Source organism: Phlebotomus papatasi, chromosome 3 (genome assembly GCF_024763615.1).
Source record: "Phlebotomus papatasi isolate M1 chromosome 3, Ppap_2.1, whole genome shotgun sequence".
Classification (NCBI taxonomy): Eukaryota; Metazoa; Arthropoda; class Insecta; order Diptera; family Psychodidae; genus Phlebotomus; species Phlebotomus papatasi.
The window spans coordinates 6,767,046-6,780,131 of record NC_077224.1 but is presented as its reverse complement, the minus strand read 5'-3'; the positions used below and the strand labels follow the sequence as shown (position 1 = coordinate 6,780,131).

General features: G+C 35.4%; 2 protein-coding genes across 2 annotated transcripts; one reads left to right on the top strand and one right to left on the bottom strand.

The window, feature by feature from the left end:
- Positions 1–150: 150 nt before the first annotated feature.
- On the bottom strand, positions 151–7,582 carry LOC129806572 (dolichyl-diphosphooligosaccharide--protein glycosyltransferase subunit STT3A). Its single transcript, XM_055855257.1, has 5 exons — positions 7,506–7,582; positions 7,223–7,323; positions 6,026–7,137; positions 5,593–5,955; positions 151–1,096 (listed from the first exon to the last, which is right to left on the bottom strand). Exons 2-5 carry the CDS (start codon positions 7,317–7,319, stop codon positions 542–544), a joined length of 2,127 nt encoding a protein of 708 aa, XP_055711232.1. The 5' UTR covers positions 7,320–7,323; positions 7,506–7,582; the 3' UTR covers positions 151–541.
- Positions 7,315–12,021, top strand: LOC129806583 (protein maelstrom homolog). The gene is made up of 3 exons (XM_055855276.1): positions 7,315–8,006; positions 8,075–9,134; positions 11,758–12,021. Exons 1-3 carry the CDS (start codon positions 7,887–7,889, stop codon positions 11,793–11,795), a joined length of 1,218 nt encoding a protein of 405 aa, XP_055711251.1. The 5' UTR covers positions 7,315–7,886; the 3' UTR covers positions 11,796–12,021.
- The last annotated feature ends 1,065 nt before the right edge of the window (positions 12,022–13,086 follow it).

Here is a 13,086-nt window from a genome sequence, read left to right as displayed (position 1 = left end):
AAAAAACCTTTTTATCTTTATACAATTGTGAAAAAAACGGATACAATGTCTAAAGCAATTGAAAAAAAAATCATTCCATGAGAATAATCACAAAACAATCTTCAAATTTCATCTAAATAGATAAAAGAATGGAGATACTAAAGAGACGAATAATTTGCAATATTTATTGAGAAAAAAAAAGAATCAGAGAGAGAAGAAAATATTACAATAAATGGTACATTTTACAGTAGAAAAAAAATCCTGTGATTATTTTTTCCACCTCGCTGTTTCACATTTTATTTTCATTTTTTTCTTTTGTTTTTTTTGTACAAATATTAATCTCTCGGCAATTAACACTGGAAATTCATTATTTACGTTTTTGAGGCGAAAAAAAAAAATGCTAAGAGAAAATTTCTGGACAGGATTAGAAAAAAAAAACCCTTGAAAAGGGTACTTTATCATTTCCCGCCAGTGTACTTGGATGTTGCTTGAATTTTTTGTGATGTTACAGCAAAATCGAGGAAGGCGATGCTTTTGCGACTTTATTTTGTTTCTTTTTGCTTCAAACTCCCCGATTTCGGAGATCTTTCACTTTGTATATCCTCACAAGCCAGTGTTCCGTGGTATAGGCCTCCTCCAACACATCCAGCTCAAAGTCTTTATTCCCAATCTCAGCACTTCTCACCCGATCATACCCCGGCGGTTTCCCACCCTCCGTGTACACCTGGCCAAAGCGATAGTAGCACATCTTGTACATGAGACAATTGAGAAGCGTAGGAGAGCCCTCTTTGTCCACCCGGAACTCCCCACTGGGCGCATAGTAGTCCTGCTCCTTGATGTGAGCCCCACGATCCGTACTACCTCCAATGCGTACCATCCACAGGAACTTATTGATATCATCTGACGAATATCCAGTGAGACCACCGAAAATCACCAGAACATAGTCCACATCCAGCTCACGCATAATCTCGTAAGCCTTCTCCTCAGTCGAAGCCATTGCCTGGCCAACACGGGAAATGTGAGTATTGTTCCACGTGTTATTGTCCACGAGAATTGTTCTGTTGGCCATTGCTGTTATTTGATACCCATAATCCCACCATGACATCACCTTGGCATCCTGAAAGACATTTCACAGGGTCATTGACTGTCCGTTTTGCTCATTATTTATTCAATGACCAAATTTTATTAGCATTAGAAAATTCTTCACAAAAGGCATTAATTGAGAGAAATCCGAAAAAGTTAAAATAACATTCTGTAAATGTTAATTTTACTCTGCAGTATTGATCCGAAATCGGTCTAAATATAACCCTTTTTAGGTGTATTGGGGGTTAAAGTTACCCTTCTTTCACGTTGATTTTACCCTTAAAAAGGTGTAAAATTAACATTAAAAAATGTTGATGTAGTGTATTGAGATAGATGTATATAGATGAAAGAGATAGGATGAGATTGTTCAGGTCAGGTTTTTTAAATATTAAAGTCAGTCTAATAAACGCACGCATTGAAGTCACATCGCGTCTAATAAAATTCTTGTAAATAGTAAAAAAAAGTCTTTAAATTAAAGTCGTATTTCTTCGCCATATAATAGCAAAAGTCAAAGCTATTATAGTTAATATATTTTTACACCTAAAAAGTGTTAAAGTTAAGACGAAAAAAAGTTAATCGTAGCCTCTTTTTTTCTCAGTGTTGTAATAAATGCGTCATATGAGGCATGAAGGAAAGTACTCTCCCTTCGAATGTTTATGCCTTCGAATAATGTGAATCTCTTTTACTTTTCCTAAGATATTTCCACATGATTGTTGTTAGGAAACCCAAAAGAAAATTCACAATACTCGAAAGCATGAAACGTTCGAAGGGAGAGTATACTTTTCCCTATGCTTCATGCCATCTAAGTGAAGGAAAATGCGCTACCTTCGGAAGACTGAAGCTTCGCACAATTAATTTTTTTTTCAATGTGTTTTAAATTAATTCGGCCCATTGTAAAATTTTAATAGCTCATCCAATGCCTAAAATTTCCAAAAAAAAAAAATCTATGCAAAATCCATTAAAAAACATAGGAAAAAATAGAGTTGTCCGAAGCTTGAGTCAACCGAAGGTAGCGCCCTTTCCCCTAGGCTACCGAATTAGAAGAAACGGAAAAAAAGCTGAGTAGAATGTTAACCAGTGCGCCAAATAAGGTAAAGTACCCTATGCCGACCACTTAAGGATAGATTTTGTGAAAAACTTATGAAAAATCGTTATAGGGTAAATTAAGCTAATTCAAAACCTGCTGCAAATAGAAATTTTTCACTACTCCAAATGGAAACATAATTGTTTTCACGATAAATACAGTACTAAATTATTATATTTATATATTTTCCATACCTACTACAAATAAGAAAGATTTTTTTTTATTTATCTCTTAAAAATTTGTCTACATTAAAAACATAAAAATATTTATAAAAAAAATAATGTTGGTTTCCTGTTATTTCAAATCGTTCTAGAAGGTTTACTACTCACTCAACCGATTAAATTAAAAGATCTTTAAAATTTTATATTCATCAGCAGAAGTTTCAAACGGAAATATTTAAAGGGGAAAATTAGAGAATTTAGATTTAAGAGGAATTTAGGAAAAAATAGTATATCAAGATAAAATTAAGAAATACGTGTGATTAGAAGGAATCACACCTAAAAAAGAGCAATAAAAATTATTATTAATCACATTTATCGGTAGGGGAAAGCGCGATACTTTCGGACGACTCAAGCCTCGGACAATTATTCAATTTTTTCTCTATGTTCCTTAAGGATTTCACCCATAGATCTTTTCTAAAAATTTAAGGCATATATATTACACTGTGCAACAATTTTAAAGTTTTTTTGTCCCTGGGTTCTCACGCTATTTTTTGTATTGCTTTTACAAATTTCCAAGTAATAAAACAACATCTAAGTAATTAAAATAGCATATGAAAATCACCATATTATCGATATTTAAGCATTAAATATTATAAGGGCTTGTGTTGCCTAATGGGTAGGAAAAAAATATTAACACCCGAAATTGTGAAGGTTTTCTCTAGTTGGCTAAGTGCTCGATTTTCTTTTGAACCTCAATTTCGATGTTAAAAAACAATCTAAGCGAAAAGTTGCACATGGACGAAAATGTACCTAATAAAATTCCGTATTAAACCCACAAAATAGATTGTTAGGGACAGTCCTAGTTTTCGAGATATTTTTGATTAAAGTTGTTAAAAAGTTCGATTTTTCCATGCTTTCTGACAAATATGAGACTACAGCGCCCCTAGTGTCAGTTGTACAAACTCCATGTACAAAGGATTATCGAGCATGTAAAGGAGAACAAATGTTCCCATATTAGGAAATAAATCGGTTCAGCAGAATCGGAAATATAGGCACCCAAAAATAAAAAAAAAAACGTCAAAAAATGGTTTTGCCTAGATTTCAGGCGCAAAAACAAAATGAAATCAAAATAATAAATATTTTCGTAAATTATTTGACCCTAGCAATAGAAAAAATAGCATTAGAACCCAGGGACAAAATCACTGTTGCACAGTGTTATTATATAAGGTAAAGTACCCTCGAGTCGACTGGTTCCTCGACTCGACCGCTGGGTCAATATTTGAATGTTTGATGGTGAATTTCTATAAAATTTTCACTGATTCGTATTTATTTATGAAATAATTGACCTATTAATGATAGGTCATACGCCAAATATTAGTGCAAATATAAATAAATTTAATAAATAACTCTACCGGTCGACTTGAGGGCACTTTACCTTACACATATAATATTATAATGGGCCTAATTCGTTTATAACACATTGAAAAAGGTGATTTGTGCGAAGCATAAAACGTCTGAATGTACCACGTTTTCCCCTAGATTTGTACAATTGCAAAACACTTCGGGACATTTATCAATTCTTCAGAACATTGCAGGTTCGTAGCATCACCGCAAGAGGCGCTATCGTGAAACATCTCTAATTTCATTCTGACTTATTTTAATTAATATAAAAGGGGAAAATGAGAGATTTCATTGAAATTCTACACTTTTTGGCACAGGCCAAGTTCTAGGCAACCGCTAGAAACGTTTCAAGCGTAAAAACATTTTTTTATATTACACCCAGATAAAATTTAGACCCAGCTCCAGGTAAAACTTATGCCTTCGACACAGCTTTTAGCTCGATAACATTTCATGAAATCGAAATTTGCATTCCTTTCTTCCTCAAAATTGGACTTAACTAAATTTAATTTCGTGTGATGTTTTTAAAGAAGAAAGGGATGTCAATTTTGATCTTATGAAATTTTCCTGATCTAAAAGGTCTGCCGGAACCGCCGAAACCATTAGAATCTCCTTTTGTGAATAAATTTTCTATTGCTTTTCAATTTTAATCAGCGATCAAAGTGTTGTTTTTTTCTTATTCACTATAACTCTTTTGAGGAGTTTTCTCGAGAGCTCTCTGGAAACTCAATCGATTAGACTCACTCAAGAGCTATTCAAGAAGTGCTTTATCATCATTGTTTTTTTTGTATAATCAAAATAAAAAATACGACAGGGGTAAATGGGGCATTTTTGAAAGTGGGTACCTTTGAAATTGGGATATTTCTCCTATGTTTAAGTGGAACTGAGCCATATCACAATGCAATTTAGCTTGTCGATCTATAAAAAAAGTGAAGCTATTTTTTAGTTTTCCTTTGTAAAAATTTTGCAGATATTGCACCGCGACTTCAACAAATTTGCTCGTGGTTCTTGTATTATTTCGGAGAACTTTATGAAAGATGTATTTTTAGATAGGTTTTAGTGCATGATTTCGAAATATATCAGATTGGTAAGTCAATTCTCTTTAGGAAAAAACTTGCCACGAGGCTTCAGTGTCTCTATGCAAAAACATACTCTGAAAAAAATGTTTTGTCAAATTAACAAGACAAGTTTGTAAAAAGGATGTTCTTCCATACAGAATATGGAAAAGTTTTGTCAAATCGGCGGCCAACTGGATCTTGTTAAAAGTTTGTCAAAAAGGTGTTTTACTATATAAAATGCAAGAAAAAGTTTTGTCAAATTGGAAAATAACATCCTTTTGATAAAATTTTAACAAAATCCATTTGTTCGTTTAATACACAGTTTCGAAATATATCAGACTAATAAGTCAATTCTCTTTAGGAAAAAACTTGCCAAGAGTCTTCAGTGCAGGGGCCTCTCGACATTTCATTTTTCCATACGTTTTTGAATAGAGGAACTGAAGACTCTTGGCAAGTTTTTTCCTAAAGAGAATTATTAGTCTGATATATTTCGAAATTATGCATTAAAAGCTATCTAAAAATACATATTTCATAATGTTCGCCGAAATAATCCAAGAACCACGAGCAAATTACCCTTATTAGGTGTATTGGGGGTTAAAATGACCCTTTTTCATGTTAATTTTACCCTTAAAAAGGTGTAAAATTAACATTTAAAAATGTTAATATATTTCTGCACCTGAAAAGTGTTAAAATTATGAGGAAAAAAAGTTAATCGCACCCTCTTTTTTTCTCAGTGCTCAATTTTATTTAAAAATAGGTAAAAATCCCATTTTCAAAGGTACCCCGTGCCCTACTTCCCCCTACAAGGGATAGAAAATAATGAACTTACCTCGGGAGTATTCATCTGTAGCCAATAGTAGGCTTCTCGGAAGTCATCGAAGATGATGCGTCCTCCGTCATGGGATCGGGCTCCCAGGACGATGCTGGGCGAGGAGTAAGCCTCCGATGTCACCCAGGTGCAGTGGAATGTGTACGTGATGAGCAGGAAGGAGAGGACAAAGACAAAGGCAATGGCAGTTTCACTGGAAACTGTCGATTGTTGTTCGAATTTCTTGGCCTTCTTGGGATCCTGTGCTTTTGTTTGGGGATTGTCCACGCTCCTGATGTACTTGGCCAGCAGATGTGACACTGCAATGCCCGAGAGGACACACATGACAGGAGCCAGGACGAGCATCAGACGAACCATTACGCCCTGGAAGGGGAGGAGAAGATAAAATGGAATTGACTGGGAATTGTCCAGGGAGGCTTTTTCTTTGATTTACCGCGAAATAAATGCTAGTGACTCCGTAGAGGATGATGAAGATGTTGGCGTCCGTGAGCTTGGAGAAGCAGAGATAGAGACCGGCTGGGAAGAGGAAGACTAGAATTTGCAGGTCAAAGTAGAAGGATGACCAGGATGTCGGTTGATGTTCGGAGACCGAAGCAATAATTGGGATGTGATTCTTTGCATAGCTGGGATCCAGGAGAGAATAGAAGCGTCCAGTCCAGGGTGAAACTTTGCCCGTGATGGACAGGATGATTCCCACGAGGAGCGAGACGCCAAGGAGGAAGCCCAAGAGGGCTTTGAAGAGAATATCAAAGTGCTCTCGGGACATCCGGGAACGCAAAAAATCGACACAGGCATGAATTTGGCATAGACCAAAGACACCCAGGGCCAGCATATGTTCAGAACTCTGAACAGGTTGGAAGCCGACGAAGGAGATCTGCATGGAGAGGATGGTTCCGACGCAGTAGACAATGCTGTAGGCAATGTAGATCCGATGGGAGAAGCGTCCAGTGATCATTAGGGCAAGGACATGGAGAGGAATGAGGTTTATGAGGAAGACATAGCCTCCCCAAGAGGATACCATGTAGAAGTAGGCAAGAGCTGCTAGCGTACTCCAGAGGATCATGCCAGTTTTGACTGCCTTGATCCACATGTAGTACGTGAGGAGCATACAGAAAATGGCAATTCCCTCATTATCATACGATCCAGCCACTGATCGGGAAATGTATCCTGGAACTATAGAAATCATTGCTGCAGCCACCAATCCAGCTCCTGTACTGTGAATCTCCTTGGTCAGGAGATAAGTGACAATTGTTGTCAGGGAAGAGAAGAAAGGGGCCAAGAAGACGCATACATTGCGAATATCAATGGTAATATTGAGTAGCCACATTATGCGATAGAGAAAGGCTGATGTTATCATCAAGCCAGGATATATAGTTCCACCAATAATTCGACCCAAAGGATACCAAGCACGATCATCGAACCAATTGTGAAAGCTATAGAAACCCTGTTCGGCAAGAAAACGAGTTGTGCGATAGTTAAAATAGGGATCAAATTCATGAATGACACTCTCGAACCGCAGCACGGAGAACAGACGAGTGGCAAATGCTGCAAAAAAATGGGAGAAAAGAAGTGGGAGTGTCACCCGGTCAAACCATAACCTCACTTTCATTTTCCGGGACGGAAAACTCACACAAAATTGCAGCTATGGTCAAAATAGCTAACTTCACGAGATGCTCCTGTTTCTCTAGGCTCAGTTTGAGCTTAGAAAATCCTCCTGATGTCTCCATATCACTGGAAAAACCCAAAGAATTCATTAGAAACAAATAAATCCCCATGCAAGTTGTCGCCTTTACTTCATGCCCATTTTTGGGGGCTTTTTAAAACTGATACAGCAAAATAAACTTTGGGAATTTATTCCTTGATAGTCAAAGTGCAGGAATTGAAGCTAAAAACCTAAGAATTATGCGAATTACCTGAGAAAATAGGAATTTGCCGGTTCAAAACAATAACACTACACTCGTCTCGACATCTGCGTGGCAGTTTTGGGATATTTTTTCTCTAGTACTTGGGATATTCCGCTAGGGGCGCCACTGCTGAAATTTTCCCCCGCAATTTGTAAGGTTATATACACTTCCGGGATTCTCGTACTGTGTCCTTCGAGAAAATCTTCAAAATTTTAAGAAGAATTATTTATTTTATCGCAAAATTTCTGTGGAATATTCACAAATTGTCTTTCATCGCCATTGGGAGATTACTATTTGCTTTTTGTTGGATCGTATTGCAGGAAATTCAAAAATTGCTGATCATTGCACTTTTTCATCTTACCATTTCGCGATAAAATTCCAAGTATAAAAATGCCGAAGAAGCTTCAACCATTCTATTTCTTCATGCTGGAAGTGCAGAAGAAAAATGCCGATCTTGGGAAGAAGTATTCACTGCGGGAAATGCCTGAGATTGCATCACCATTGTGGGAAGTAAGTTACAAGTTCAGATCAAGAGAAGATTCATCAGAACATAATTTTCCAATTTTCTCCGTCCCCAGGGCATGACAAAAGAAGAGAAGAAGCCATATGAGGAGATGGCAAGTCGAGAGGGTGGTCAGGAGAAAAGCTTCAGCACCGGAATTAAAACCAGCCATGGAGTGGATTATTCGGAGATTGAGAAGGAGCAAAAGGCAGCTGCCATGGAGGAGAAACTAATGAAGGAAGATGTAAAACAAATCATTAAAAATGCCATTCTAGCACAAAATCTCACCAAGAAGAATTTCTTCCTGCTCCACATTAATTATTTCTGCGAGTCCAAGGATGCAAGTGGAGAGCTAAGGTATGATGCTGCAGAATTGGCAATTCTGGAATTTAGTCTGCAGAATGGCATTGGCAGGGGCATGCATACCCTCATGTGCCTCCCGGAACTCCCCTATGGATACTATTTCGAAGCCAAACGGCACAGCAGTGACACGCATGATCTTCCACTGCCCCCGGACACCGTGGGTAAAACCACCATCAGGGATGCCATAATTGAGGCCATTAAATTTGTCAATTGCAACGATGAAGATGTCTGCTCGCCCATCTTCACCATTGACAATCATATTCCTGTCGTACGATCTGTTATCAACGAAGTCCTCAGTTCTCGCACACTTGGTCCTCCAATTGACTTGCGTGTTCACTCTCTCTCAGAACTGCTGTTCCATCTCAAGAACGCCACTCATGATCAAGCCATTTCAGACATCGCGCCACCGTTTGCTTCTGTTTTCCTGGCTGAGACCTATCTCAATCGCGGAACTTTTGACTACGCTGAAGGATTGGCCTGTGAATACCATGAAGCCAAGGACCGAGTGTCCCACTGCTCACAGACCAAGGTCCGAGGATGGGCATATTCCATCATCAAGAGCTGTGGCCCGGATTTGGGAATTGAATTAATTTCCGGGAAGCATGAACCACTGGCCGCTTTGGCTTTTGAATCTCTGAAGATTGCTGATGACGAGTCCTTTTTCACGGCTGCGGATCTCGAATCGACTATCACCGAGTCTCATGCCTCCATCAGCAATCTCTTGAGCCCCTCGACTTCAAAGTCCAACACATCTGCCTTCCCCAGGCTTTCTGGTAAGTCCTCTTTATTGCTTCAATTTTTGGTTCAGAAAGATTTTAAGAATGCAATCATTACATCATTTTAATCAGAAATCTATCTACAAAACTTCTCATTTTTTCCTATCACAAAAATATTCTACTGATTGATTTTAAAAAGTAAAAAAAAAGATCAACGAATTCCCTTTAAATAAAGTGGAACCATTAGCAAAAAAGAATTTACTATTAATAATAATTAAAATTAGTTAGGGGAGGGTGGGGCAGTTTCATCACTAAATTGCAAAATGGATTTTGAGACCATTTTGCAAAAAGATGATAAACAGAAGTAAAACTTTGTATATTCTGTGAATCAGTTGGGTTTGGGGTTAATAATAATAATAATAATAATAATAATCCTTTAATTTTATTGGTCTATTGTGGAGAAGATGATTTTACTTGAATGGCAGAATGCGTGAAAGTCCCCCATTATGGGGCAATTTCAAGATAAATATGAGGCAATTTTTGAGAAAGATAAAACGTGTTTATAAGAAACTTGCGATACCAGAATTGATTAAAATTACTATTTTGAAGTCTTCTAAGACTCTAAAACCTAAAAATATAATCGAACAAGAACTTTATAACAGAATTTTAACACTAATTAATCATACAAAGAAAATAAAATATCGCCAAAGATTTTCAAGCCTATTTCTCATTAATTGAGCAATTATCTTTGAATTTTTATACGAAAGAAATGTCTTTTGTAGTGCTAAGCCAATTCTGTACATTGTTGGATCATTATATCGCCTTAGAACATGTCCTTTTTAGTATAACAGTTTTATAATATTATTTTAAAGTCTTGAATTTTTATAATACTAAAAAAAATTACAATGTCTTGCTGAAAACATTCTGAAAAGATTATAAAAATTAAATTAATCATTTTCAAGCACTTAAAAAACACTGAAAGACTATTTTTTAAATTTTTTTTATGAACTTTTAGGAAATACTATTTTTCATAATTTCGAACTTTATCGACAAAAACAGCTACAAAACGTTTTCAATGATCATTTTAAGTTAATTTTGATTAAAAAAGTAAATTGTAGATACTGGAAACTTCTCCGTGTGCTAGCATGAAACTGCCCCTCGCGAAGTTTCGGAACTCAAATCAAAATTGTCAGAACCGTCTTAGATTTCATTCAACGCTAAATGCCTTATAATAAACATAACACTTCTGGTAATTTAATACAATTATGTTACTTCAATAGAAAAGTGCAATAGTTTAGAAATTGTTGAAAATAAAACATTACAAAATGTTTCATTTTGATGCAGTTTTATAAAACCAATTACAGAATTCAAACGAGAAGAGTCACGAAATTAATTATTTTTATGAACATGGGTCTCAGTTGTCTATTCAATAACATAAAGGTTTTATCCCATTCCTTTCAAAAGTATAAGAAGAATATGCAAAAATTGGAACTGCCCCATTGTTAAACTGCCCCATCCTCCCCTACTTTTAAGAAAATTAAGAAATAATGAATTTAAGAAAATTTACTGCTTTGCAACTTTAATCCAATCCATTTCCCAGGAAAATGATGAGGCAAGTGACCGAATAATCATTTTTCTGACTATATTTTATTAAGTAAGGGGTTTACGTGGATCAAGAAGACTAAAAAATTATAATTACCCTGCATTATAAATTATAAATTACCCTGCAGTATTGATTCGAAATCGGTGTAAATATTATGCTTTTTATGTGTATTAGGGGTTAAAGTAACCCTTTTTTCATGTTAATTTTACCCTTAAAAAGGTGTAAAATTAACATTAAAAAATGTTGATATATTTTTACACCTAAAAAGTGTTAAATTTATGAGGAGAATAAGTTAATCGCACCCCCGGTTTTTTTCTCAGTGATTCTACCTCTGGCTAATTGTAATCAGAAAATAAGTGATGTAGGAAAGGAAATGGATGGGGGAAAATGGAAAAACGTCTACGGATAATTATCATTCTTAAATGGGGTCACCGAAGGTCATAAATCGATATGTGTCATCGTTTGGCCTCAATTCTTATTACAAGCTTTCGGAGAAATAAAAAAAGTAACAAAAAAGCATAAATAAATTGCATACCTAGTTTTCAAACAACCCGGAAAATATTATTAGCGGTTGGGAGGGGGAGGGGTAGAAGAAAAAAAGACAAACAGACCGTTCTAGATCTAGATTACTTAATAGATAAGAGAAGAGGGGTTCCCAAAGAATCCAGATATACCCGGTTTTAACAATTTCTAAAAAATAGATAGAAAATTTTGTGAATTTTAGAATATATTTAATAATAAAAATGAAAAAAGCTGCTTCTACAAAAGAAATTTTAAAGAAGTATTGCGCAAGAGATGCCTACAAATATTATCTTAGATTTAGATGTTCTCATACTCGAATTAATCCAGAAGAACTAAATTTTGTACAATTCTAAAGAAGCTCAAAAAATGTTTTTTTTTTGGATAACTTATCAATTTCCCAAAAGAGAAGAAAGAAGTTATTAAACCATTTCTGATCAATGTTAAGTTTTTTACTATCTGTTCTTTGTGATATTCTTAATTACTCTTTTTTATAATGTTGTTTAGTTTATCATTACCAAATGGTTCTCTTAGCACTGCATTTTTTCTTTTTTACAGAATTCAAACGTGGAAAGGGACGAGGAAACTTGCTGTAAGTTCTTTTCGAAGATCTTAAATTTTCTTAATTTCATTTTATTTCTGCTAAAACTTACGCTTTTATAGAAAGCAAGTTAAGTTCATTTTTGTTTTTTAAAGCTTGAAGTCTATTTTGCATTTCACAAAAACATCAAATGAAGTTTTATAAAACGAATGTTTCCTTTTTATTCATGTCATTTATGTTGAAGTTAGTTCAAACAAACTGAAATAAAAAGTTTTTCTGCATGTTCTAAGTTTTTTTTTATCTTGGACTTATCATCATTATTTTCAAAAAATTGGTATTATTGCAATTATTTAATTTAAAATTGGATTGGGTGCAATTGAGGGACTTGGAATCAAGCTTTTAGTTGAGAATTTGAAATATTATCACTGTTTTAAGAGAAATAAATTTTTCTTAATCTTGTATAATTCTTTAAGTAATACAGCTGTCAGACCTAAGGCTTAGCCATATGGCTTAACTGCTATACTTTCTTATCAGTCAAAATTTCTTAGAAAAATTTTACTTAGGATTGAATTATTAAGGGCAAATGGTCTATTAGATTTTAAAAAATCAATAAAATTGGTTGCTATATAGAATTTTGAGACCTTCGGGATCTGGGCTAAACCTCTAGTCTGAAGACCGCTTAAGTCTGTCTAGTCTAGGCTAAAGAAAAGACCAACCAATAACCACTGAGGAAGACAGGATAAGTGTCGAAAGCTCTGGTGAAATTGTGTGCTTGATTCACAAGATTCGATCAACCGATTTCGACGCTCACTGGAAGGACAGATTGTCCTAAAAACCTAGCTCAGTTCCACTTTCATCGGCTATCTGTACGTACAGCAATCTGTAACAAATTTCCGAATGTTATTTCAATGAAATCAGGACATGTGGAGGACACAGATGGTATGATTCCATCAGAAATTATCCTGAGTGTTGTTCTAGGATTTTCTAGAATCTCTTTAGACCTTTTTTATAGTCCAATATATTAGGGTAGACTGGGGCAAAAAGTCACAAAACGGATATTAGGTGAGATTCTTAATAAACTCATCTACAGTAGAGTCTCGCTATAGTCCATATTTGGTTTCAAATTTGACACTTGGGTCGCACTAGTCCATGTAATTTTTCAAAATTATCAACGATTTTTAGTATTGAAATTGCTCGACGGCTTCCACTTTCTTTGCGATTGTGGTACTTGTCTTCGCTCTCTTCATTATGGATCACAATTATCACAACTACTTAATAAAGTTTGCCAAAAATATTAAAATAATTATGCTTGTTGCGTACAAAAAGCATAACCTAACTTAAAATCA

What these genes read in the sequence shown, in the direction of transcription:
- LOC129806572 (XM_055855257.1), bottom strand. Translation starts at nt 7,319, where the DNA reads ATGGAGACATCAGGAGGATTTTCTAAGCTCAAACTGAGCCTAGAGAAA. An exon ending in GACCATAGCTGCAATTTTGT is followed by an intron (nt 7,138 to 7,222) that starts GTGAGTTTTCCG and finishes ATTTTTTTGCAG; the next exon opens with CATTTGCCACTCGTCTGTTC. An exon ending in TACAGATGAATACTCCCGAG is followed by an intron (nt 1,097 to 5,592) that starts GTAAGTTCATTA and finishes AATGTCTTTCAG; the next exon opens with GATGCCAAGGTGATGTCATG.
- LOC129806583 (XM_055855276.1), top strand. Translation starts at nt 7,887, where the DNA reads ATGCCGAAGAAGCTTCAACCATTCTATTTCTTCATGCTGGAAGTGCAG. An exon ending in TTGCATCACCATTGTGGGAA is followed by an intron (nt 8,007 to 8,074) that starts GTAAGTTACAAG and finishes CTCCGTCCCCAG; the next exon opens with GGCATGACAAAAGAAGAGAA. An exon ending in TGCCTTCCCCAGGCTTTCTG is followed by an intron (nt 9,135 to 11,757) that starts GTAAGTCCTCTT and finishes TCTTTTTTACAG; the next exon opens with AATTCAAACGTGGAAAGGGA.